The sequence below is a fragment of the Ictalurus punctatus genome, chromosome 10 (genome assembly GCF_001660625.3).
Source record: "Ictalurus punctatus breed USDA103 chromosome 10, Coco_2.0, whole genome shotgun sequence".
Lineage (NCBI taxonomy): Eukaryota > Metazoa > Chordata > Actinopteri > Siluriformes > Ictaluridae > Ictalurus > Ictalurus punctatus.
The window spans coordinates 12,453,623-12,479,592 of record NC_030425.2 but is presented as its reverse complement, the minus strand read 5'-3'; the positions used below and the strand labels follow the sequence as shown (position 1 = coordinate 12,479,592).

Genomic DNA, 25,970 nt, shown 5'->3' with positions numbered 1-25,970 from the left:
TCATGGTCTGGGGCTGCATGAGTGCTGCCGGCACTGGGGAGCTACAGTTCATTGAGGGAACCATGAATGCCAACATGTACTGTGACCTACTGAAGCAGAGCATGATCCCAGCATGTATTCCAGCATGATAACGACCCCAAACACACCTCCAAGATGACCACTTCCTTGCTAAAGAAGCTGAGGGTGAAGGTGATGAACTGGCCAAGCATGTCTCCAGACCTAAACCCTATTGAGCATCTGTGGAGCATCCTCAAATGGAAGGTGGAGGAGCACAAGGTCTCTAACATCCACCAGCTCCGTGATGTCGTCATGGAGGAGTGGAAGAGGACTCAAGTGGCAACCTGTAAACTCTGGTGAACTCCATGCCCAAGAGGGTTAAGGCAGTGCTGGAAAATAATGGTGGCCACACAAAATATTGACACTTTGGGTCCAATTTGGACATTTTCACTTAGGGGTGTACTCACTTTTGTTGCCAGCGGTTTAGACATTAATGGCTGTGTGCTGAGTTATTTTGAGGGGACAGCAAATTTACACTGTTACACAAGCTGTACACTCACTACTTTACATTGTAGCAAAGTGTCATTTCTTCAGTGCTGTCACATGAAAGGATATAATCAAATATTTATAAAAATGTGAGGGGTGTACTCACTTTTGTGAGATACTGTGTGTATATATATATATATATATATATATACATATATATATATATATATATATATATATATATATATATATATATATATATATATATATATATATATATATATATATATATATATATATATATATATATTAACAGTAACGATAATATTGTGTTCCAATAATATTAAGGGGGTGGGTTGTTTCTCTCCCTCAAAACACTTCTAATCTACTGCCCCCTCCCCCTCTCAAAAATTTGTTTGGTCTGCTCCATTGCGTATCTTGAAACACACTCCCTTTCGTCTAATTCACGCAGACAGTGAGACTGATTTCCATGGATGAAAAAGGGAAGGGAAGAAAAGATAAGGTTGAGCTGAAAAGCTCTGCAAAAAATTGAAGGCGTTAGAGGCAGATGCTGTGAAGTGTTTTAAATTAACAGATTTTGCCTTTGGCGTGAACGCAAGTTGCAGTTCTGCAGGCGCTGACAGCTCTAGCATTACAGATTATTCTAGCATTACAGTTCATTCTCTCTCTCTCTCTCTCTCTCTCTTTCTCTCTCACCTCTCATACACACAAACTCTCTTTCTCAAGCACAAATTCAAATATACACTTTCTCAACAACACACACGCGCACACAATCATACAATATGTATACACTCCTCTTCTCCTCCTCCTCATTCCCTCCTAAAGCTCTGCTGACCTGCTCCAAAGAGAAACCCTGAACTATGCAGACATGATCATAGGTTAGTTTAATGTCACATGATGATAGTGTGCCATTCAGATGTGGATTCATGTTAAAAAATAAAGTTTCAGTCCTGTATTTTCATGCCCATATGTATTGAATACTTTTCCACACAATATACCTCAATAATTGAAATTCATACAGTATTTATGGAGCAACAAAACAACATTATTTCATTCAAGACTCCACAATAATGTTCCACAATCTTTCTCTTTCCCAACTCCAAACACACTTAAACCAAGAATGCTGAATACCTGGTTGTGTGATTAATATATAACAACTGCCATTATTACTTTATGAAGAAGGGGCATTAAAGATTAAAACTATGAGCTTTTAAGTGCGTGAAAAATCTAGGCCATACAAGACATGCTGCTACTTTGTCAAATCCATTTGTCCTCTCAAGTGTCCTTTCAAATGCTACTACACTGCAAGCTTCCTGGAACAATGACCTGAGGAAAATTTCTCTTTTTGTTTATCTATAGTGTTATGTGTGCTTTGGGTGCTGAATGATGAACAAATCAATAGCAAAATAAATCAGCAGCAAAGAGTTAATCAATAGCAAAGTCTAAGAAAATGGTTTTGGAATGCATGTTTGTACCTGACTTTATAAACCACTCAATGATAATGCTTCATTACCAAGATCAACAGAGCCTGAGAGAAGAAAGATAAAGTACGACTTTTTTAACTTTTAGGTGAATTCAAGTTTTTTCAAGACAGTACTACGAGAGCATTTTAACTACAATAGAAAATTCCTGATCTTCGGCACCTTACAAAAAGCAGGCCATCACACCCAATTCAACCCATGTACTGACTGAGAAATGCTTAAAAGGTGTGCCCACAAAAATCCAGGTTAACATCAGAGCATTTACAGACATCTCTGCCCACAGTGAGTCAACAGTCAGAAAAGCCTTGCTTGAATTTGCTTGTCTGGAGAGGTAAAGCCGTGTATTGTGACCACTCTGTGAACTGGGCAAAAAATATTCCCAGTCAAGGGACTGGACTGATAGACCATTGCAGTTTGCGTGTATATACTGAATATAGTGTGTATGTGTGTGTGGGGGTGTATATACTGAATATAGTGTGTATGTGTGTGTGGGGGTGTATATATATATATATATATATATATATATATATATATATATATATATATATATATATATATATAAATAAAATATATATACACACACACACACACACACACACACACACACACATATGCCTACCAAGACAGCACCCTTAGTTGAGCGCAACTGCTTAGTTACAGAAGGGGGAGTGATAACACTGGGGTTTTAAGAAGATGGCTTTTCATTATCTGTGGAGGAGGAGATTAGACAGAGGAGATTATATGAGTTTATTTGGAAGTGATTTTGACAGTTTAAAATGAACACTGAAAAAGCTGCCTAAAAACAGGGACCAGAAATAAAACAGGACCCATTTGACCTTGAGCTATAAGGATAACCAGTTGTTTAAAGATGTAGCAGTTACCTAGGAAACGCAGGGCTTTGTGTGTGTGTGGAGTAAAATTTTTGTATTAAGGACAGTATTAGACGTGGGCAGGACATTTAAAGTGTGTAAGAACTCCACTTTAAATGGAAGATGCAGTGTTTTGGATGGAAGGTGAGTAAAAAGAGAACTAAAAGACTCAAGGCAGAAAGCTATGAAGTCACATAGCTTAAACATTTGTTTAAACTACAATCCATGCAACTGTTGCAAAGGTAAAATACTCTTGGTGAGAAAATTTAAATTGTATTCAGTGAAGGATGAATTGAAAAGTTTGCAAATAGTTATGCATGTATTAAAAGCAACCCCATAAATGTAAAGAAAAAAAAAGTTCAAGTTAATAAAGAAGTAGATCTGCATGTCATTATCATAACAGTGAAAGCATGCAGCAATGGAGAATAATATGGGCAAGAGGAATCATGTAGGCTTTAATGTACTAATATCAATGCCCTGCCTGAGGAACATCTTGAGTAAATGGAACTGAGGAGGATTTGTGTTCGTCAAATATAGTGAAATGTTTCCTAAAACTTGAAAAAATCTGAGATAAGATGTGAACAAGGAGTTCAAATCCCAGTGAAGCCAACTACTGCAAGGCATGTAGCAAGAATTTGAGACAGTATCAAATGCAAAGCTCAAATCAATAAGCAGTAGAATACTAAGATTCCTTGTATCTGCAAAAAGGAAAACGTTATCTACAACTGCCACAAGGTCAGCCTTGGTGCTACAGACAGACCAGAATGCAAAATGGTCAAGCTTATACAAGTTGCATGAGGTATTATGTACTTGGATCTGTATGATGACCACTTTACTACAAATGGGATTTTCTTTTCCTATAGTTAATTAGCTCACTTGGATCCAAGCCCAAGTTTTTAGAATGGAGATGGTTTACTACTATAGGGCAATATTTGATAGTGTTTTTAAGAGCTGCTGTCTGAGCAGTGCCAGACCAGTATGATATGGTAAAAAATGTGTAACTTATAGGGTAACAAGCAAAGCATGAACAATATATTTTATATAAAACTTTGACTAGAGAAGGGAAGGAGCATGTGGGAGAAATATAATTCTGTAGTTTTTTTTTAAGTGCAGAAATGAGTCACACAGTTTGACAGAGTCTGTGACAGCAGTTCCAGACATGTGGGTTTGTTTGTTAATATTGGAGAGGAGGCTTTTTAGCCTACAAAAGAAAAGGAAAAATAAGCACAGATTTCAACATCATCTACAGCCTGATACTTCAATAAATCAATATATATTAGCTACTGTGAGGGTTGTGAGTTTTCTTATGTAGTCAGTTTGATCCGACTGCAAATCTTTCAGAGAGGAAAAGAGAAGAGTGAGTGAACCCAGCTTGGTTTTATTGACCACTTGCCTATGAGCTTTAAAGATGGCAGAGTTATAGCTGGATAGGAACTCAACATTGTTTAGTAGTGTCAAGAATAGAAGAAGAACAAAATACTAAGCTTTGATGAAACATTCTTATGGAGCTTTTCAAAACAATGAGCAGCAGCTTTTGTGGCCCTGAACTGAAGAGAAGTACTAAGTGCATAGATGTCTAAGCACAAGCACAAAGTGTCAAAGTGCATGCAGTTCTGTTTGCAAAAAAAAAATAGTGATTAAATGGAAAACGCTATGGCACTGATTATATGACTACATGTTAAACTACTACATGTAGTTTAACATAGTCGTCACAGCGACTCCAAATGCAAAGATGAAATTAAACTGTAAACTGTACAAAATGTAGAAAATGGTCATATACCTAGTACATTTAGTTTACTGTTGTTGTTGATCATTATGAGATATGCCATTGTGTCATTAACACACACACACACACACACACACACACACACACCCCCCCTCATCAAAATCAGATTAGCAATGTAACTGTTTAACCTGGCTTAATCGGGTTGTAGCATTTTGGGGCTTTTTCTTGCTGAAAATACTTTACAAGATTTGTAATAAGTGAGAAAGATTGAATATAATAAAATATTTCTAGCACCATTAATATTTTATAGGTAAATAGGTAGACACTGTACTCAGAAATTGGTGTTATATATAGACATTAGTAGTAGTAGTAATAGTGGTATTGTTATTGTTGTTATTGTTGTTGTTTTTTTCCTTATATATGCTACCTGTGGGTAAAATTATTCGTAAATTATTTGTAAACGCCAGATGAGAGACACCAGCTTAATTAAATTGAAGAATGTGTTAAGGACATTGGACACTTGATGCTTATTAACTTCTTTCTACTTAATTTTGACAAGATAGAAGTATTTGTAAATATAATTTCTCTACACAATGCAGAAAAACTAGTTCATGCTTTTGTTACCTCTAGGTTGGATTATTGTAATACCTTACTATCTGGATATTTCAGTAGGTGCATAAACAAGCTCCATAAACAAGCTGAGCAAACTTCTGGTCTTTTGCCACACCTACTTCAATCAAAAGGTGCAGGAAATTTGTTGGTACCTCGAATAATGATGTCTGCAGCAGAGGGCAGAATTTTCTCTTACAAAGCCCCACAGTTATGGAACAGCTTTCCAATTAGTGTTCAGGACTCAGATACAGCCTCAGTGGTTAAGTCTAGGCTGAAATCATATTTGTTTAGTTAAGCCTTTTCTTAATAGTTTTTTTTTCCTTAGGGAAAGGGGTAGATCTGTAGGGTTCATGGGCATAGAGTATTGTGGTGAACTGGGATGTTTGGATGCTGTCACCCCCCACAATTGCCCTATTTGACTATATAGCACACAGTTATAGAAGGGAATTATTTATAATCCCACTATCCAGTATCAACCAGATGAGGACGGGTTCCCTTTGAGTGTGGTTCCCCTCAAGGTTTCTTCCTCAGGGAGTTTTTCCTTGCCACCATCACCTCTGGCTTGCTCATTAGCGATACATTTATGAATTAAAAATATATATATTTGGAATTGATATATTTCTGTAAAGCTACTTTGTGACAATGTCCAATGTTAAAAGTGCTATACAAATAAAATTGGAATTATTATTATTATCACATCTTGAACACATCTTTCTACTGGCACATACCCTGCCTCATTTAAGCAGGCCCAGATACCCCACTGCTTAAAAACCGTCATTTAACCCTACTGCAGTTGACAACTACAGACCTGTTTCCCTCCTCCCTTTTCTTTCCAAAATCCTTGAAAGACCTGATTTCAAACAACTCTCCATTTTTCTCACACAGAACCACCTCCTGGACACCAAGCAGTCTGGCTTCAAAAGCAGTCACTCCATGGAAATTGCTCTACTTTCCGTTACTGAAGCCTTACGACTAGCAAGAGCAACCTCTATCCTCATCCTACTCAACCTCTCTGCTGCTTTCAACACTGTGAATCATCAGATCCTCCTGTCAACGCTCTCCAGCCTAGGCATCACCGGAACAGCTCTACGCTGGGTGGAATCCTATCTCTCAGACAGATCCTTCAAGGTATTGTGGAGCGGAGGTATTTCTGAAACTCAGCAATTCACAACTAGGGTTCCTCAGGGGTCAGTTCTGGGTCCACTACTCTATTCTATTTATACTATATTTCTGGGGCAGGTGATTAAGTCTCATAGCTTCTCTTATCATTGCTATGCTGATGACACCCAGCTCTATTTGTCCTTCCAGCCTGATGATCCATCTGCCTCTTCATGAATCTCTAATTGCCTGTCTGACATCTTGAACTGGATGAGGGAACCCCACCTTAAGCTCAACCTTGCAAAATCTGAGCTTCTCGTCATCCCAGCTTCTCGTCAACCACAACCTCACTGTACAGCCCAGCTCAACCACACTCAAGCCAACCAGGACAGCCAGGAACCTTGGGGTGACTTTTGATGACACCTTGACCTTTACGGTCCACATTTCAACAACTGCACGGTCCTGTAGGTTAATTTTGTAAAACATCAAGAGAATCAGACCCTACCTCACCGCACAGGCTACATAGCTCTTGTCATATCAGCCAAACAGGCTCTAGTCATATCAAAACTGGACTATTGCAATGCAGTACTCTCGGGACTCTCAGCCAGCTCCATCAAACCCCTTCAGATGATTCAGAATGAAGCAGCATGCCAGCACAAAAGGACCCATGTCACACTTCTCTTCATCTCCCTCCACTGGTTTCCTGTAGCTACCCATATCAAATTTTTAGGCCTTGATGCTCACATAAAAGACTTTGTCTGGATAAGCACGCCCCTACCTCAACACTCTCTGGAAGACTTAAGTTCCCTCACACAATCTGCGATCGATTAGCGACCAACACTTAGTAGTGCCTACTCAGCGTGGCTCAAGGTCCCTTTCCAGAACCTTCACACTAACTGTCCCTCAGTGGTGGAATGGACTTCCAACCTCAATCTGGACCACAGAATCTGTCACTATCTTCAAAAAACAGCTAAAGACCCTCCTCTTCTGTGAGCAGCTTAAGACCCACCTCTTCCGTAACTAACCCCTAAAATGCCAACCCTACATTGTCCATCCATCCATCCACCCATCTTCTATACCACTTATCCCTTTCAGGGTCACAGGGAACCTGGAGCCTATCCCAGGGAACTCAGGGCACAAGGCGGGGTGCACCCTGGACAGGGTGCCAATCCATCTCAGGGCTCAATCACATACACACTCACACACCCATTCATACACTACGGACACTTTAGACATGCCAATCAGCGTACCATGCATGTCTTTGGACTGGGGGAGGAAACCACTTTGTCTAAGTCACTTTGGATAAAAGAGTCGGCTGAAAAATAAATCTAATGTATTATTATTATTATTATTATTATTATTATTACTACTACTACTACTACTTACTTACTTACTTACGATTATGGCTACAGTAAATGAAAAGTCAATCATCGGGGTTTACAAAGACTTTCTGGCACAGTGTTGCTACAGGAGCAGTAGTGCCACCTGTTGATAGTGTCTACTAATGACAATTTTAGTTTGAATATTGTTTGAAATTATCTATCTACCGGTATCTATCTATCTATGTATTTATTTATTTTAATGTGCGATTGTTTTATTGTTTAATCTTTTATATTGTTTATATAATTCTGATAAATGCACTCTTCACATGGACGTTTGATGTCAGTATGAATAGAATTTAATTGAATATCTATACTCTCTCTACTATTCTTTTACTGTGTTGATATTTCTATTAAAATATTCTTGGCCATTTTTTTCTATTCAGAAATGGTAGTTTTACAGTTTGGGGCCCAACTCTCAAACGGTAACCTTATTCCTATATATGTGCACTTTGTAAGTTATTAAGGAATGTGCTATGTAGTAGACTAGATACAGTAGACTAGATGTTCAAAATAGCATCGGTTTGAAAAACGACCGTTTCCTGACGTCGCCACGCAACATTACGCGTGACGCACACTTGCTATATAGTCCTACGTGTTGACGTCAACGGTCTCTTCCCTGCCTATGCCCTTGTGAGGTAGGCAGTGTAAAAAATTGTCTGCTCCTCCACTCAGCGAATCCAACAACATCCGTCAAAATGGTGAGTCTATTTGTTACTGCATCACTCATATACACTGGCATATACATTACATCGCATCCTTGGGTGACCATTTGAACGCTCAAAAGTGTTATAAATATATATTTTGGAGCTACCATTTAGTGTCCTAGCAAAGCAAAATGGCAGCCCTATTGTGTTTCGTGTTGGGCCTTACCGTGTCGTCCATATGTAGCGGGATAATGTCTGTTTAATGTTTGTTAGCGGTTTTAAGAAATAGCGTGTCTTTGAAACGTTTTATTCGGCTTCAAATATGTCTACACGTCGCCGTTTTCTAGACAGCAGTCGTGATATTTCCAGGCGTTGGCCGCTGGTTAAATGGTTAATTAGCCTGCTAGTTTTGTAGCTACGCTTGTTTTCATTAAAGGGGGTAAAGGTTCATATTGAGCGTTATTTCTGAATCTGACTTGTATCGCTGTATGTTTTAGGGTTACATCACAGCCAGTTGGAGCTGTGTGGTGAAAATGTATGTGTATGTTTTTAAAGCCGTTTGCCGGCCCGTTTCTTGCGTCTGGTGCGCTGTAGTTACACGTGGCCTGTTAGCGGCTGATGTGGCGCCCGACGTTAAACCGCAGAGAATCCCGGCTTTACCAGATATAACGGATCTTCATGGGAAGCAGGATTTCTACTCGGTTCGAGCTGTCCTCATCTCAACTTCGACGTTTTGACAAGTTATCCGTTCAGTGCTGCTTTTGGTTTGGTTCTGAGCTGCGTGCTTGGCGTTTGCCGGTTATGACTAATCTCCATGTTTCCGGGATTTGCCCTTCTGTTCCGCATGGACACTTCCGCCGTGTCCCAAATGACGCACTTGTACATCATGTACTCAACCGTGTAATGTATGAACGCTATAAGATTATTTTTCATTCAATATTTGAGTCTGATAGCCCCTCCCTTTCTGCTATGTAATTAAACCTGCTGACCGTGAAGTGCCGGATATTCCACAATTTATTTTTTTCGGTTTATTAAGTGCGTCACCCGGTTATTTAAAGGGATTTTTTTTTTTTTTTTTGGGGGGGAGTGTTCACTACTCGCTTTATTATACTACAAAATGGCACAGAATAGTGCACAAGTACGTGAATTGGGATGCACTCTTGCCTTCTAGGGTGATGCGGTTTTAATCGTGTCTCTGCCCTTCTGTAATATTTGCTTTCTATCTGTGTGACAGTGTGGTGCACCTTCTTTGTTTTCTTTTTTTTTTTAATTCCATAACTTTTTGAGATTTTGAAACTCATAAGCCTTGTATTAATTTTGCTCAAATCATGAGTTTTGCTTTTGTCCCCTCTCAGGTGAACTTCACCGTAGACCAGATCCGTGCCATCATGGACAAAAAGTCCAATATCCGTAACATGTCTGTGATTGCACATGTGGACCATGGCAAATCCACTTTGACTGACTCGCTGGTGTCCAAGGCTGGCATCATCGCTTCAGCGCGTGCAGGAGAAACCCGCTTTACTGACACAAGAAAGGACGAACAGGAGCGTTGCATCACCATCAAATCCACGTGAGTGTTTTTGGCTTCACACAGAGCATGACCTTTTTGCTAAAGTGTTTCAGATTAAAGCTAGCTTTGCTTCATGTCGATGTTTTACATCTTTATTTCTGCAGTGCCATCTCCTTGTTCTATGAGCTCGCCGAAAATGACCTGGCCTTTATCAAGCAGTGCAAGGACGGCTCTGGCTTTCTGATCAACCTGATCGACTCCCCTGGGCACGTTGACTTCTCTTCAGAGGTGACCGCTGCCTTGCGTGTCACTGATGGTGCCCTGGTGGTGGTTGACTGTGTGTCTGGTGAGTGTAAAATACTATGATCATTTGGGTAAAGACATTTATGGAGCAGAATGTGCCAGTTTCATTAAATATGGCATGAATTCCAACCCTGATTTGTTTGCTCCTCTCCCAGGCGTGTGTGTGCAGACAGAAACTGTGCTGAGACAGGCTATTGGTGAGAGGATTAAGCCTGTTCTGATGATGAACAAGATGGACCGTGCCTTGCTGGAGCTGCAGCTGGAACCAGAGGAACTGTATCAGACCTTCCAGCGTATTGTGGAGAATGTCAACGTAATCATTTCCACCTATGGAGAGGATGAGAATGGACCTATGGGAAACATCATGGTGAGAATCGCATGCATGCATGCATGCATGCATGCATACATACATACATACATACATTACCCCCCCCCCCCCCCCCCCCCTTTGTGTGTATGTGTAACCATATTAAACAGTTTGAGTGCTACTCTGTGCCTCTGATTAATTTTAGGTAGCATAACATTTTGATGTTGATCTATCTATAATGGCTGGCTAACTTTTGGCGTGCCTTGTACGTTTATAATACTGAATTGGTTATTTCTCATGTTGGTAGTGCTTCAAGAATGTGACTGATCCTAAATCTTTTTTCTTTAGATTGATCCAGTTGTTGGTACTGTTGGATTTGGGTCTGGACTGCATGGTTGGGCCTTCACACTTAAGCAGTTTGCTGAGATGTACGTGATGAAGTTTGCTGCTAAGGGTGATTCCCAACTTGGACCAGCAGAGCGCTGCAAGAAGGTGGAGGATATGATGAAGAAACTGTGGGGTGACAGGTAAGGCCCCCCTCTTGGGATGGCTCAAGATTAGCGAGGAAGCTTATGCATTTTGGTGGTAATGCATAGTGCACTGTAACAACTTCTGCCTTTTGTTTAGATATTTTGACCCTGCAACTGGAAAATTCAGCAAGACCGCTAATGGTCCTGATGGCAAGAAGCTCCCCAGGACCTTTGCTCAGCTCATCTTGGACCCCATCTTCAAAGTAAGCAAAAATAACTTTGCATTTAAAGTTATTTTAGTAGGTTTGTTTTTGTGCCAATGAGTGATGACTTGCATATTCTTCACTTTGACCTGACTGTCTAGTGATGAAAGACTTCAGTCTGATGTTTATAATGGCAGTGGAAGCATAAAATGTAACTACTTCCAGGTTTGACCAATTTAAATCTTCAGTCCTTCAGTGCAGCTTTCTTTTTTCACAGGTTTTCGATGCCATCATGAACTTCAAGAAGGAGGAGACTGCTAAGCTGGTTGAGAAGCTGGACATCAAGCTGGACAGTGAGGATAAGGAGAAGGAAGGCAAGCCCCTGCTAAAGGCTGTAATGCGTCGCTGGCTGCCTGCTGGAGAGGCCCTGCTTCAGATGATTACCATCCACCTGCCTTCCCCTGTCACTGCTCAGAAATACCGTTGTGAACTGCTGTATGAAGGACCTGGTGATGATGAGGCTGCTATGGGTAGGATAAGCTTGTTTTGGCCTGGAAAACTATCTGACATGACCAAGTAGCAAATGCACAAGTATCTAATTTTGTCTTTATGGTTAGTACCGGTACTTAATTTTTTATTCATTTTTATAAAGGAATTAAGAACTGTGACCCCAAAGCTCCCCTTATGATGTACATCTCCAAGATGGTGCCCACTACTGACAAGGGTCGTTTCTATGCCTTTGGCCGTGTCTTCTCTGGCTGTGTGTCCACTGGCCTGAAGGTGCGCATTATGGGACCAAATTACACCCCTGGAAAGAAGGAGGACCTTTACATCAAACCCATTCAGAGGTTGGTTGATTCTTATGCTTTGTGGTATATACATGATTATTCTTCGAAGCGCAGTGTATATGCTGGGTGCTTTGCTTGTGGCACTTGAAACGTGAGTAATTTTCTATGAAAATATAATGCTTTCTTTTCTGGAATTGTAACTATGACTTTTCAATTAGGACCATTTTGATGATGGGCCGTTATGTTGAGCCCATTGAGGATGTGCCCTGCGGTAACATCGTGGGTCTGGTTGGTGTGGACCAGTTTTTGGTGAAGACTGGGACCATTTCCACCTTTGAGCAAGCCCATAACTTGCGTGTGATGAAGTTCAGTGTCAGCCCTGTGGTGAGAGTAGCTGTGGAGGCCAAGAACCCTGCTGACCTGCCCAAGCTGGTGGAGGGTCTGAAACGTCTGGCCAAGTCTGACCCTATGGTACAGTGTATCATTGAGGAGTCTGGAGAGCACATCATCGCTGGAGCTGGTGAGCTGCATCTTGAGATCTGCCTAAAGGATCTTGAAGAGGACCATGCCTGCATTCCACTGAAGGTACTGCCATGTCCTTGGCTGTGTTTTTCAATAGTATGAATGTGCACCTTGAGTTCTAAATAATGTCCAACCTGTGTCCAACAGAAATCCGACCCAGTTGTATCCTACAGAGAGACTGTGTCTGATGAGTCGAAACAAATGTGCCTGTCCAAGTCCCCAAACAAGCACAACCGTCTGTTCATGAAGGCCCGTCCCCTGGCTGAAGGTCTGCCTGAGGATATTGATAAGGGTGAGGTTGCATCTAGGCAGGAGATGAAGGCACGTGCCCGTTACCTGGCTGAGAAGTACGAGTGGGAGGTGACTGAGGCGCGTAAGATCTGGTGCTTCGGGCCTGATGGAACTGGCCCCAACTTGCTTGTGGATGTTACCAAGGGAGTGCAGTACCTTAATGAGATCAAGGACAGCGTGGTGGCTGGCTTCCAGTGGGCCACCAAGGAGGTGAGGGTCCCCCCCCCCCCCCCCCCCCCCCCCCGAGTGTTCTTAAACATGTTTGTTTATCCAAAGCATGCATGCATCTATCTATCTATCTATCTATCTATTTATTTATTTATTTATTTCTCAATTCCCAGGGTGTGCTTTGTGAGGAGAACATGCGTGGTGTTCGCTTCGATATCCATGATGTTACACTTCACACAGATGCCATTCACCGTGGTGGTGGCCAGATCATTCCCACAGCCCGCAGAGTGCTTTACGCCTGCCAGCTTACGGCTGAGCCCAGAATCCTTGAGCCTGTCTACCTGGTGGAGATCCAGGTGAGGGAGCTAGCAAGTTGTATTGAATTCCTACTTGTGTTCATGTAGATTGGTGTCCTGATACTTTGTTCTGCCCACAGTGCCCTGAGGCTGTTGTTGGTGGCATTTATGGTGTCTTGAACAGGAAGAGAGGCCTGGTGTTTGAGGAGTCCCAGGTCATGGGAACTCCTATGTTTGTGGTCAAGGCTTACCTGCCTGTCAATGAATCTTTCGGTAAGTGAAGCCCTTGCAGGTTTTAGCTTTCCCTTTTAGATTTATTGAATGTTGGGCATAATTCCTTGTTCTTTTCCCCAAAGGCTTCACTGCTGACCTTCGTTCCAACACATCTGGTCAGGCCTTCCCACAGTGTGTGTTTGATCACTGGCAGATCCTTCCTGGAGATCCCATGGAACCCAGCACCAAGCCTGCTCAGGTCGTGGCTGATACACGCAAGCGCAAGGGTCTCAAGGAAGGAATTCCAGCTCTGGATAACTACTTGGACAAATTGTAATGGGACAGGAGCATTCATCTCTCCCTTCCTCCCCTCACATTCCCACAGAGGGACTGGACTGTACAGAACATCATGAGCACTATTGCTTGCCAAAAATATGCGATCGATAAACTTAAACATATTAATAAGAGAAATTGTGTTGTCTGGACATTGCTATGTTCTGTCAATTCATGGCTATTCGATACTTATGCCATGGCTTACACATGTGGCTAAAAATGGTATTAAATACAAAGATCAACTCCTGTATCTTGCATCCTGTGTTTTATTTTCAATTAAAACATTTTGTTTTCTTGCGTTGCATGGCTGAACAATGTACCTTTTTTCTCTTTCTCTCCTGCTTATTGTGTACAGTAGGTAGGAAATAGTCAAGTACCTGGTATAACAAACCTATAATCAGGCAACAATAGAAGTTGTACCAGCTTTTGACTAGTCTTCTAGTTGTAGTTAAATTATTTAATTTTTAATTAATAGTTAAATTAATTTAAGATGGCTTAACAGCATTTTATTTGTGGGGCATGGTTGAGTAGAAAAGCATTTGCTTCTGTTCAAGATCTTGTCTACTTCATAGATATCAATTATATTCCAATAGAAACCATGTCCGTATCATTTGAGTGAATGAACCCAAAGATATTTCGATTTGACTTGGCATGATTGAAACTCTTATGACCTGTAAAAGGATCAGGTATAAATCAAGTGAGCATGCATTGCTTACTGAAGCACACTAAGTGTACAGACTTTAATTGAACATACATGATGTATTTACAGCACTTGTACAATAACAAAGCACATAAGCAGTACACAGATTGGGAAGTCGATATACATTCATTTAGGTTATCCTCATTATTCAGTTCAAAATAGTAGAATAGCATTTTGAATGCATGTGCTCCATTGGAATTTGTACTGGATATTATCAAGGGCATTTACAGTTCAGCATTCCTTGTAAACATACTTTTCCACTATTTTCAACATTTTTATGCCTCAGAAAACATAACAGTCTGTTTTAAACAAATGGTAGTGTATTTTGCCCAAACACGTTTTGCAGATGCGTCTGGGTCAAAAGTGCGTCAGTGCAACTCAGAACCTCTAAACATTTACTAGAGCCAAAATATGGACCCAGTTCAGACCCGTTTAACACTAAACTAAACTGACATGACTCTGTTATTGAGCATTGAAGCTCTATTGACAGAATCTGACCAATCAAATGTCACAATTTGGTCATAGGTCCAGCTTTATACAATGAGGTGCTACACAGGTAAAAACAAAAAAAAAAGAAACATCCATACCCAATGCACAACTGGGTATGTTATAGATTTCTCATGCTCAGACAAAAAAAAAAATAAAAACAAATTATTTGGTTGCTGATGTGTACACCAGAGCAGTTCACTGAAAAAGGAACAAGTAGTGAAGTCCACACACATCAAACATCCACATCCATCATTATGTGTAGAAGATGAGCTCGGGAATTTGTCCATCTTCTACCGATGTGCCGTTGTTGTTACCCGCAGCGTAGCAGAAGGTAAAGCAGGTCTTAGTACCTGTAGCCGGAGCTTCATGAGTGACTTTGCGCATACCCTTTGTCCCATAGTGGGAGTCTGGTCCCTACATAAAACCAAACACACATCTTTTTTATATTACTTTAAAATTATTTGAATGGTTATAAACACTAGGCTCAGAATACTACCTTAAGTGTTGCACAGGCAATGTAGTTGACACTAGGGAGAATCTCCACAGGTTCTTTAAACATCACACGGAAGGTATTAGCTGTGCCATCACAGCTGAAGCCAGTGTCGTTCTGCCCCAAGACTGTGTTGCTGTCCGTGTGAATGATCTACAGTATGTAGAAAGACTTTTGTTTTGTATAAACCAATTTCATATAGCTGGTTTCACAAGGACATTTTTTTGCCATTAAAGTAGTTATTATGCAAAATTCACTTTTACAAGGTGTTTGAACATAAATGTGTCAGCAGTATGTGTACACAACCACCCTACAATGGTAAAAATCCACCTGCTCATTTTTTCATATTCCCTATAAATCATAAACAGTGTCACAAAATTAGTCGTTTTCATTTTCTCTCCATGTGATGTCACATTGGAACAGGCCCCACCCACAACTGGTGATGGACTCTGCCCTATAAGCATAGATCCTGGATTGCAGCAGATTCTTCTCAAGAATCTCCCGGTAAAGGGCTCCATTCATCGTTCCTTCAATTATATAAAGTCTGCCAGTACCATGTGATGAAAAACAGCCCCACACCATGATGCTTCCACCTCCAAACTTCACTGTTGGTATAGTGTTTTTAGGGTGCACTGCCATTTCTTCTCCAAACATGGTGTGGAGTATGACAGCCAAAAAGATCAATTTTGCTCTCGTCTCGCCAGACTACACTCTCCCAGTATTTCATAGGCTCGTCCAAATGAGTTGTAGCAAACTTTAAACAAGCTTCGACATGCCTCTTCTTTAGTAATGGAGTCTTGCGGGTGAGCGTGAGCAGTGGAGTGCATTGCCTAGTGAATTCTCTGTGGCGATGGTACTTGCTGCCTCCAAGTGTTTCTGGAGCTCTTTCCGAGTGGTCCTTGGCTCTTGGGCTACACTTCTGACTATTCTTCTGACTCCCTGGACAGAAATATTCTGTGCGTGTATGGTTGATGACGGAGTGACGCATCTTGAGATGTTTCTTGTGTGACACCTTGGTAACAAAAAGCCTTTTTATAGACCATCAATTGACTAACCCAGCTGACATTAATTTGCACAGATAGGACATATAATTACTTACGAATTTCAGTTGGTTCCTTTTCTTACTTTGCCTTGGAGAACTGCTTTTTCTTAGTGTGTTCAATAAGTTTTTCCTGTGTCATTCAATTTTATTACATATAACTTTATATATGGACTTTAATGTTGTGAATTCTTTATATTTACGGATTTCTTGAGTTAATACTGATGTCTGGTGAAAATTTCATGTGAATAACCTCATTGGAAATATATTTGCTGAAAAAAATGTTGACACGTTCAATACTTATTTCCCTCATTGTATGTGGATGCTGAAGATGAAAATGAAACTTACACATACACTTTATGTGGGCTACAGGACACTTTAGGATATCTTAAGGACTGATATTACAATCCTAGCTTGCTAACAGCACTAACTATAACTAAAAGCTAGGAATATAATACAATTACAGCTATAATTACAAATATAAAGAAATAAACACTGCCTTAGACTCTGAGTTTGTGTTTGCCTGAAAAGAAATACTACCCTAATTAAATAATAATGAATCTCAGCAAACCAGCCCATTTGGCAAGCAGCAACAACTATACAGAAAAACCATGTGAACACACCTACAACACAGAATATTTTCTGACACAGGTTGAAATGTCCTTGTGAAAGCCAAGTAAGAACATTATGTAGAATGCACAGGCCCTACCTGGATGTTGACTTGATAGTCAGTTGGACCATGTATGGAGCCGTAAAGCCCAAATCCCACCACAAATATCCTGCGATTGACAGAAAACCTAAGGAGAATGATGGATAATTGATAATCTAGCCTGTGCATCACAGTAATACTTTAAAAGCTCCACCCAACCTATACTGCCCCAATATACTGTCCTACACCTCTGCTGTTAGGATTACCGGATGCGGTCGCTGGTCCCACTGTATCCCCAGCGGCTCTCCACCTGGCCGAAGCGTGTGATGCTGCACTCCTTCCCTCGCAGACAACAACGTGGCCGATCAATAAACTCCACATGAGGTTTGGGGTTAACGGTGAAGTGCAGGAACAGACTGACCACCTCCCGGTCTGTTAGTATGCCTGACTGAGCTGGACCTGAAACAAAAACAACCAACAAAGGATAAGCGCAAGAGTGTATTCTAAGGAGACATTTGTTATGGAGTGCTCAGACAGACTGTTAAATAATTCACTATAGTGATGGCCAAATCAATAAATGTAAATGTAGTACAGACGCTTTTATCCACTGTAACTTAGTATGTAGCTGTTAAAGGAGCAAAACTGACAATTCTTGTTAATTTTTGCCAAACTGGACAGTGAGCCAGCCAGGAAGAGCTTTTTTGTATCACTGACTGACTTGCCAGTATTAAAGCAATTCTTATCTAGACTCTCAAAGTGAAATAGGACACATAGATGCATTGGGACATGAATGACAGAAGTATTTAACATTTTAATACCCACAATAAATATATACTTAACATTAGCTAACCCTAACCCTAGCTTTTTATAGCTTATTTGCACCAGTCCAAGAGTATTGGATGCTTTTGTTTATGTTACATATTTGTAAATAAATATAGCTAGCTAGTTAAATGTCTGTTGGGATTCAAATGAAACAAGTAATCAGTATAAATAATTCATTCTTTCGGTTTGATGGTTATTCATGGTGTATAATCAAATGGTTACCTCGCGGGTGCAATTTTCAAAGTACTGTTTAAAATGCATTTCTGTCTATTATTGTCTATTTTTGCTTATCTGATTATGTTCCTTTGTCCTGTAGTTCTCAGCCCTTTTGTGTCTGGCTGCAACTCCCCAAAAATGTCACAACAGTTCCTCTGGACACTCCATCCCAAACCCCCAACCCCCAACCCCCACCCCATTTAATTATAATTCAGTACTCTCAGATTCTCCGTGTAAGGCGATGAGGACTGCACTGAAAACCCTTTATCTATGTAATCCACTTCTGTTGTAAACACAATATGTTTCTACCCTTTGCTGCCACTGATTGTGTGTTTGTAATTTCATATTATACACGTTCGTATTATACACGGTGGCTATCAAACTCACAGAGGAACGTGGCATTACAAACCAAAACTAAGCCAAGCAACTATATGTTTTTGACTAACCAGCATTGTACACTGCCGCACTAGATTTTTTTTGGGGGGGGGCTCGGTGAGCTGTCTTTCCTGGCAGTCATGCTCTCTCAGCAATAACAACAACGATTTAAATACTGACAGTGCAGGACTTATTATACAAGACCCGCTCTCAAAAATATCTCTTTAAGAAAAAGAACAATTAGGGAATCTGGTCTTTTTGTTTCCTTTTGGGAGATTTTTTATACAAGGTTTCAAGTTTCAAATTTCAGACTCTAAATACTCAACTGCACCCGTGCCTAGTCTCGTGTGTGAAAGAGATGGCTCAGGTTCTTTTACACTCTCTTTTTAATTTTAAAAATGACATTCATGTCGAATGAACAAATATAAAAAAATTAAATAACACTGGCTAACTATGGCTAACAGAGAGCATGTTATTACCTGCTGCAAACTCTTCTATGGTCATGAGTGGGAAGCGGATGAGGCCGAGGGCTTTGCCCAACACTCGTCTCTTGTTCTCTGGTGTGGGCTGCAGCTGCTGCCTCTGAGTCTCAGCCTCAGCCCAACGCACCGCTGCTCCAAACAGACACACCTCCCGCACCCCGAGTGTGTCCCTCTCCAATACTGCCACCAACGTGTCTAAAAAACCACGAATAAATTTATAAAATAATGTACAAAATAATATGACGATATGTTATATATATATATATATATATATATATATATATATATATATATATATATATATATATATATATATATTATGAACTGCAAAAAGTGAGAGTTTCTGTCAGTGAGTCATCCATCACATTTACATGCATTTACATAACATTTGCATATTCATAGCACTTATTTTTTTCTCCATTTTTTTAGTCAAAACACACAGAAACATCTGATTGTTTGGAAGATGTTGATTAATTTCCTATAACTAACAATAAGAATAATACTGGCTGTAATTAAAATCATACGTTTATATTAATGTGCTCTTTCTAACATGTTCTAACATAATATCCATAGTAACAACTACTTCGCAGGAACTTATATGGTGGAAGATCTACATCTACAAGGCTAATGATAAATAGATTTTTTTTAAATGTGCAATGGTAAATATGCTTAAGATTTCTTCATTGAGATGTTTATTTCTGGAATTTATACATTTATGTAAGAAGTCTATTGTGTCAGTATGTTTTACACCAAGGGAAATATTCAGGAAAGAGGACTTTGTAGTTTCTGATTTCTCAGTAACATGACAAGCTGTGTCTATTGTCTTATTAGCTTCAAGAGGAAGAAAAAAAAAGAGAGGTTGGTGGTCAGCTTATAGCTGCTATAACACAGCAACTAACTTGTCATGTGGACTTTCCACAACTTTAAATGTAACTAGATGGATAAAAAAAAACATTTCATATATTAATAAATACAAAATTGTAATCATTAGCAAATTGCTGGGAACCAAACACTTCATGTTAATTCTGTAATTGTCTGCTGCCTAAATCAGATCATAATCAAATTATTGGTTTGCATGTACACACGTTCAGTTCTGTATGTCTGGGATCAGACAATGAAATTATAAATACCAAGGTCAACGTCAGTGAAGCCCTCAGCAGCGAGTGCATCTGCAGTGTTCTTGTCTATGTTCTCAAGGCAAAGGCTGGCAAGCTGTGGCTCGTCAAAGAGCCGTGCCTGAAAATGAAATTAGACATTTAAAAGATTTTTACATCAGAACACCTGTTTTCAAGCTCTGGGAGTTAAAGCAGTACTTTTAAATCTGTTTCTAGTAGTCAAGGTATTACCTTGAGGTTCTGATACAGCAAGGCAATGTATATGATGTTATTTTAGAATGATCATAATGATGTAATCTGCTTTTAACTCATAACGACTTAAAAACAGCCGATACACGAAGCCAAATGAAACATCAATAATTTAGTGTGCGTGCACATGAAAACAACTGTGACAGACATTAGAAATCAACAAACTGTAACCAAATGTACCAATGTAGGTGAAATGGCACTATGCTATGTTATAGCTAGTCTATAACTAAAAACATACTTTTGCATTTTTGCTATTTGTACATCAATTCAAGGCATGTATTTAGTTCCTTAGTGGGATGTATGTTATAATCTGGTAAGTTTTATAGTAAATTATGAGTCATGCACACACCCTTGTACAAACACCAGTGCTGCATTTTTACCTGGACCAAAGGTTACAGGAAATCCCACAGCTCTTACCTGGGTAAGCAACATAAAAGCATTGTCAGCTCGTAGGTTCTTCTTCAGGAACTCGACACAATGTGCCTCGAGCGCAGGAACTGCATATTTTTTCGCAGTGTACAATGTGGTCATCACTGTTTCTGGCCCAATTTGTACTTCATCAGAGTACAGAAACCTGCAGAGGGTGGGAAATCAGTCATGGCTGCTATATGGCTATGGACTAAACAAATAGTTTGACAGAAAAATCTATTTAGTTGGTGGTCATAAAAATTTTTTTTTTTTTTTTTAAACTAAAATTTGTCAAATGAAACATTTCTTGGTTGATTTGGTACATTTGAGGTGGACTAAATGGAGAACTGTGTAACTGTGACGGTGTGCACTTTCATTTTCCCCATTTCTTTAAGGCTTTTAAACAGCTTTGTGATTCAAATTTGTAACACGTCCCATGCAGGCATGGGACAAAATGAAGAGGTCAAAGATGTCAAATTTACACATTTACTTTAAAAGGTTTCACAGGTGTTCCTTCAAGTAACAAAATACTCAAATGGTCCATGTTAGGATATGGAAGGAAAAAAATCAGTTCAGTAGGACTGCTTCTGGAATTTTCGGCAATTTGAAGATAAATCATTTATACAGAAACCTGGGGGGGGGGGGGGGGGGGGGGCATCTTTTGCACTCAAGTGTAAGCGCTGAGACCCTGCTTTAACGTCAAGGACACCTCAAGGACATGCAAAACACACGATCAGATGTAACACTGGGCTACTAAAGATCATTATGACCGCCCAATAATGCTGATGTTCTTACTTAAGGAGGGCCAGAAAAGCAGCAGGTTCCACGTCGGGAAGCTCGATTTCGGTGGATGTGGTGGCCATGCCGCCGTTAAACATGGCATCAAACACTGCACTCCCAACGGCGAGGGCAAATCTGTCGAGACGCAAAGAGGCATCACTGTGTGCTGAATAACAAGAGGTCTTCATGATGAGGACTGTAGGGTAAAGGGTTATTTAAAGGTGAAATAGCCTGGTGAACTTTCAGACTCAGAGATCGGATGCTGCGTGTTTACCTATAAACATCACACCCACAAGAGAAGCAGCCGCAAAGAAAGACGCGAAAGCGCATAACAGCGGGTTTCCTGCTTGGTTTCAAACACAAGCTGTTTACAAAATGCAAAACTGAACATGTTAAACCGTTCCGTCTTCAAGCGATAAAAGGTATTTACAGGCTAATAATCTTTCCGTAAACACTTTCTAGCTTTCTGCCTGCGTTTCGGGGCTCTATGTTTACTCATTAGCTATCAAGAAAAGGTAAACAAATGACTTATAGAACTGCATTGGCCCCATTTCGGCCCTACCTGTGCGCAGGAATGCGCTGCACTCCCATCCCCTTCCCCACCAAAAAATGGACGTCGCTCAGCACCTCGTTGTTGAACAGAAACGCGAACCTTTCTTTCACCGTGCTTTTCGTCGCCTGCCAGTTGTAAACGGGTTCACGATACACGAGCACTGAGGCTGGGCTGCCGGGGACAGAGGCCGAGACTGCGGACGCGCCCGCAGATGAAGATGATGAGGAAGATGACGAGGACGATGAGGATGATGAAGATAATGCCGCCGCCGCGCCGGACGTCGACGTGGCCGTCATGTTCATGTTGGAGGCGGCGCGCGGAGCGTCCCTGCTCGCCGTGTTGTGAGGCGCAGGCTGCCGCGGAGGATTCTGCGCGCTCCCTGTGCTCGCGGACACCAGCGCGGTGTCGCGGTCGAGGCCTGGCGCCTGGGGATCAGCGTTCCCCGCAGACCCTGCAGACCCTGAGCCCAGGTTGCTGACGGGCACCGAGTGAGCGCCGTTGCTCGGCCGAGCGTTGCCCAGCGAGCCCGAATTGGGCGGGTTTAAACAAGCGGAGCGGCTGTTGCTCTCACCCGCGGCCATCTTGCACGGCGAGCACTGCAGGCTGGGCTGGAATATACGCACGCAACAGCGCATAACCAGAAATACGGGCTAAATGAGTCGAGAGGGCGGAGAGAGATGGCTCGCCCAGCCGTCACTTCACTGTCTTCCATGACAAATAAAATGTAGTGTTTTTACATAAACACACGTCGCCTCACGTTTGTCTCCCGGCCTTGGTTAAACTCCAATGTCCCCAGCTTATGTCAGGCACCATACAGGCTATAGAGAGAGAGAGTGTGTATATAATTTCTAATAATTTCCCATTCTATCAACAAACCAAATGTCACCTCACAGATATGTAGCTTAAATGTATTCATTTTTATTTAACTTATTTGTTGTCGATTTAGCTCAGCATTACACAACTAAACATCAGTTATCACATGCATTAATTATTCATAACATTATTTATTAAAAAAAAAAGACTAATATTCTCTCATGCAACAAAAATACTCTTCCTGTGAAAATTTCCCCTATGAGTAGTTTCGCTTGATTGATTTAGAAACTTGATTTGATGTTTTAGACATTTTTGCACTGCCAGTCTGATCTATTTAGCCTGACATCACAATCAGAGGCCTTCATCACTAGCCTGGATTAAAGTCTGGTTCCAGACTATAATAATAAAATGATTGTTTATGCTGGCTCAGGCTCAAACCAGTCAGGAATTATGAGTTAAAGAGTGTTAATATTTTGTAATCAACTTTCTAAATGAATTTAAATAGCATTCACAAACAGCACACCACCTTCAACCATTACATTTACATCACAATGATCATTTAGAGATCTTTTCAAATAAAACTGTTCCCGTTTAATTAAATTCGTAACCTGTACCTGCCAGGGGTTCGAAATAATTTACTGTCAACATTTTCGGAAAGGTTGGGCTATTTAAATAGGGTTAAAGTCATATAAAACCTAAGAGTACCCGTAAAGAGCACAATTATATTATTAATAGCCTATAATGACACGCTTACCGGTGAGTCTAAAGACGGAAGCAATCATTCCTTTAGAAACTCTTTAGAATGTCTGTTCTGATATCTACTCACCTAGAGAACTGGCACACTGCGCATGCGTGCGTGACAACAGCAGCATGTAGCCTGACTGTGTAGTGCTGCCTCATGAGTCAGCGTTTCTGTATGAAGGCTGGTGGATTGAGACGGACTTCTCAGGTAGCGATACATTACGATATTGTCAGCACCGCCACCTGGTGGTCATTTGGACTAACGTCAGCTTTTCCTATTACTGTTAGTATTTTGTAATGTCTCTCCTCTGAAAAGTGTCTGCCACATAACTGTAAAATGAATAAACTCCAACCATTTTTTTCTCAACCAAAAGATACTTGAAGTAGGGATTGTTGTGCGGGAAGATGCACAGTCAAAAGCACCAATGAACCATGTTTCATGCTGATAAGCTGCTACTGTACAGGTGCATCTCAAAGAAATGTAATTTTGTGGGAACGTTCATTCTTTCCCGTATTTTAATTCAAAAAGTGGAACTTTCATATATTCTAGATTTGCTCCACATAAAGTGAAATATTTCAAGCCTTTTATTATTTTAATCTTGATGATTACAGCTTACGGCTCATGGAAATCAAAAATCCAGTATCTCAAAATATTAGAATAAAGAATTTATAATACAGAAATGTCGACCTGAGAAGAGATGTAATTAGATAATTAACTCAAAACACCTGCAAAGATTTCCTGGGCCTTTAGCCTCTCAGTCTGGTTCAGTACACAAAACCACAATCATGGGGAAGCTGAAAGTAATTGTTGCATTTCATTTGGTCCCAGAGTCCCGGAGAGGTCCCAGAATCTGGAGAAAGAGTGGAGAGACACAGAATCCAAGTTGTTTGAAGTCCAGTGTGAAGTTTCCACAGTCCGTGATGATTTGAGGTGCCATGTCATCTGCTAGTGTTGGTCCACTGTGTTTTTTCAAGTCGAGAGTCAATGCAGCGTCTACCAGGAGATTTTATATCACTTTATGGAGATGCTGCTTTCTTTTTCCAGCAGGACTTGGCACCTGCCCACAGTGCCAAAACTACTAGTAACTTGTTTGCTGACCATGTATTACTGTGCTTGATTGGCCAGCCAACTCGCCTGACCTGAACCCCATAGAGAATCTCTGCGAGACACCAGACCCAACAATAAAGACGAGCTGAAGGCCGCTATCAAAGCAACCAGGGCTTCCATAACACCTCAGCAATGCCACAGGCTGATTGCCTCCATGCCACACCGCATTGATGCAGTAATTGGTGCAAAAGGACCCTGACCAAGTACTGAGTGTATAAATTAGCATACTTTTCAGAAGGTTGACATTTCTGTATTATAAATTCTTTATTCTAAAATTTTAGAGATACTGTTTATTATTATTATTATTATTATTATTATTATTATTATTATTATTATTATTATTATTATTTCCACGAGCTGTAAGCTATAATCATCAACATTAAAACAAAAAAAAGCTTGAAATATTTTACTGTATGTGCAATGATTCTAGAATACATAAAAGTTTCAGTTTTTGAATTAAATTACAGGGGAAAAAATTTACTTTTCCATGATATTAAATGTTTTTTTTTAGATGTACCTGTAGAGTAACACCCACCCCCATATATGTTCTAGCGTGCATGTAATTGGAAAAAAAAGAGACTAGTACAGAATGAGTCATCAAATAAAATATTAATAATTTTCCTGGAAGCAACAAACTATACATTTTTTTAAAATGAGAATATACTATTTAATTGGCGTCAGGTAAAAAATAAATAAATAAATAAATAAAAATAAAAAAGTTCTGAAATACCTATTTTGACTTTGGGGGGGGGACCTTAGGTTAAATAATAATAATAATAAAAAAAAAGCTGACTAACCCTGAAATAGTACTTTGTATATATACAGTGTATACACACAGAGATACATAATGGTAGGCCTTGTGGTGAAGAAAAAAACTTTACATATATTTAAAGCTTACATACATAAAATGTAGCCTATGTTCACCACTGCTTTCTCTCAACATATTTCAAATGACTGTAACAGAGATCATGCACAGAAATATGGAATACCTTTGCTATATACTACATTCAATAGTACAGTCGATAAAGGCGCCTTAGCGGCCGCCATTTTGCGGAAACTTTGGATTGGGACAGGACTTACTGCCTTGAGAATGGTTTCTCTTGGTTTAAGACATGCCCAATGTAGAATGGAGGGGACTGTTAGAAGTGCGCCGCTCCACCTACTCAGATGAAAGCAAATCATCTTTCAGAAATCCACCCAGACTGACCAATCATCTATTGT

The 25,970-nt window shown here is 40.3% G+C and overlaps 2 protein-coding genes and 1 non-coding gene across 4 annotated transcripts; 2 read left to right on the top strand and 1 right to left on the bottom strand.

Moving 5' to 3' along the window:
* The first annotated feature begins 8,222 nt into the window (after positions 1-8,222).
* On the top strand, positions 8,223-13,970 carry LOC108271000 (elongation factor 2). Its single transcript, XM_017478136.3, has 13 exons — positions 8,223-8,370; positions 9,672-9,886; positions 9,991-10,172; positions 10,285-10,496; positions 10,785-10,963; positions 11,064-11,169; positions 11,387-11,639; positions 11,762-11,957; positions 12,116-12,482; positions 12,567-12,920; positions 13,052-13,234; positions 13,315-13,447; positions 13,531-13,970. The coding sequence occupies exons 1-13, from the start codon at positions 8,368-8,370 to the stop codon at positions 13,722-13,724; spliced, it is 2,577 nt and encodes an 858-aa protein (XP_017333625.1). The 5' UTR covers positions 8,223-8,367; the 3' UTR covers positions 13,725-13,970.
* On the top strand, positions 11,226-11,293 carry LOC124628621 (small nucleolar RNA SNORD37). The gene has a single exon (XR_006983208.1). It is a non-coding gene; the product is annotated as a small nucleolar RNA SNORD37 (small nucleolar RNA).
* Positions 13,757-23,749, bottom strand: btbd2a (BTB (POZ) domain containing 2a). 2 transcript variants are annotated; one of them, XM_017478137.3, is made up of 10 exons: positions 23,655-23,749; positions 22,097-22,905; positions 21,550-21,669; positions 20,764-20,920; positions 20,113-20,218; positions 18,980-19,177; positions 17,354-17,546; positions 17,148-17,235; positions 15,406-15,552; positions 13,757-15,323 (listed from the first exon to the last, which is right to left on the bottom strand). In XM_017478137.3, the coding sequence occupies exons 2-10, from the start codon at positions 22,720-22,722 to the stop codon at positions 15,162-15,164; spliced, it is 1,797 nt and encodes a 598-aa protein (XP_017333626.1). In that variant the 5' UTR covers positions 22,723-22,905; positions 23,655-23,749; the 3' UTR covers positions 13,757-15,161. The 2 variants fall into 2 exon arrangements, with proteins under 2 accessions (XP_017333626.1, XP_017333627.1); XM_017478138.3 differs by having other exon boundaries at positions 22,187-22,905.
* Between the last annotated feature and the right edge of the window lie 2,221 nt (positions 23,750-25,970).

Bases quoted from the DNA above. Each gene is read 5' to 3' on its own strand.
- btbd2a (XM_017478137.3), bottom strand. From the start codon at position 22,722: ATGCGCTGTTGCGTGCGTATATTCCAGCCCAGCCTGCAGTGCTCGCCG. The intron at 19,178-20,112 runs GTATTTATAATT...GTGGTTTTTTAG, and splicing joins CTTCACTGACGTTGACCTTG to ACACGTTGGTGGCAGTATTG. The intron at 17,547-18,979 runs GTAATAACATGC...TTTTTGTTTCAG, and splicing joins CATAGAAGAGTTTGCAGCAG to GTCCAGCTCAGTCAGGCATA.
- LOC108271000 (XM_017478136.3), top strand. The intron at 11,640-11,761 runs GTAGGATAAGCT...ATTTTTATAAAG, and splicing joins TGATGATGAGGCTGCTATGG to GAATTAAGAACTGTGACCCC. The intron at 13,448-13,530 runs GTAAGTGAAGCC...TTTTCCCCAAAG, and splicing joins GCCTGTCAATGAATCTTTCG to GCTTCACTGCTGACCTTCGT.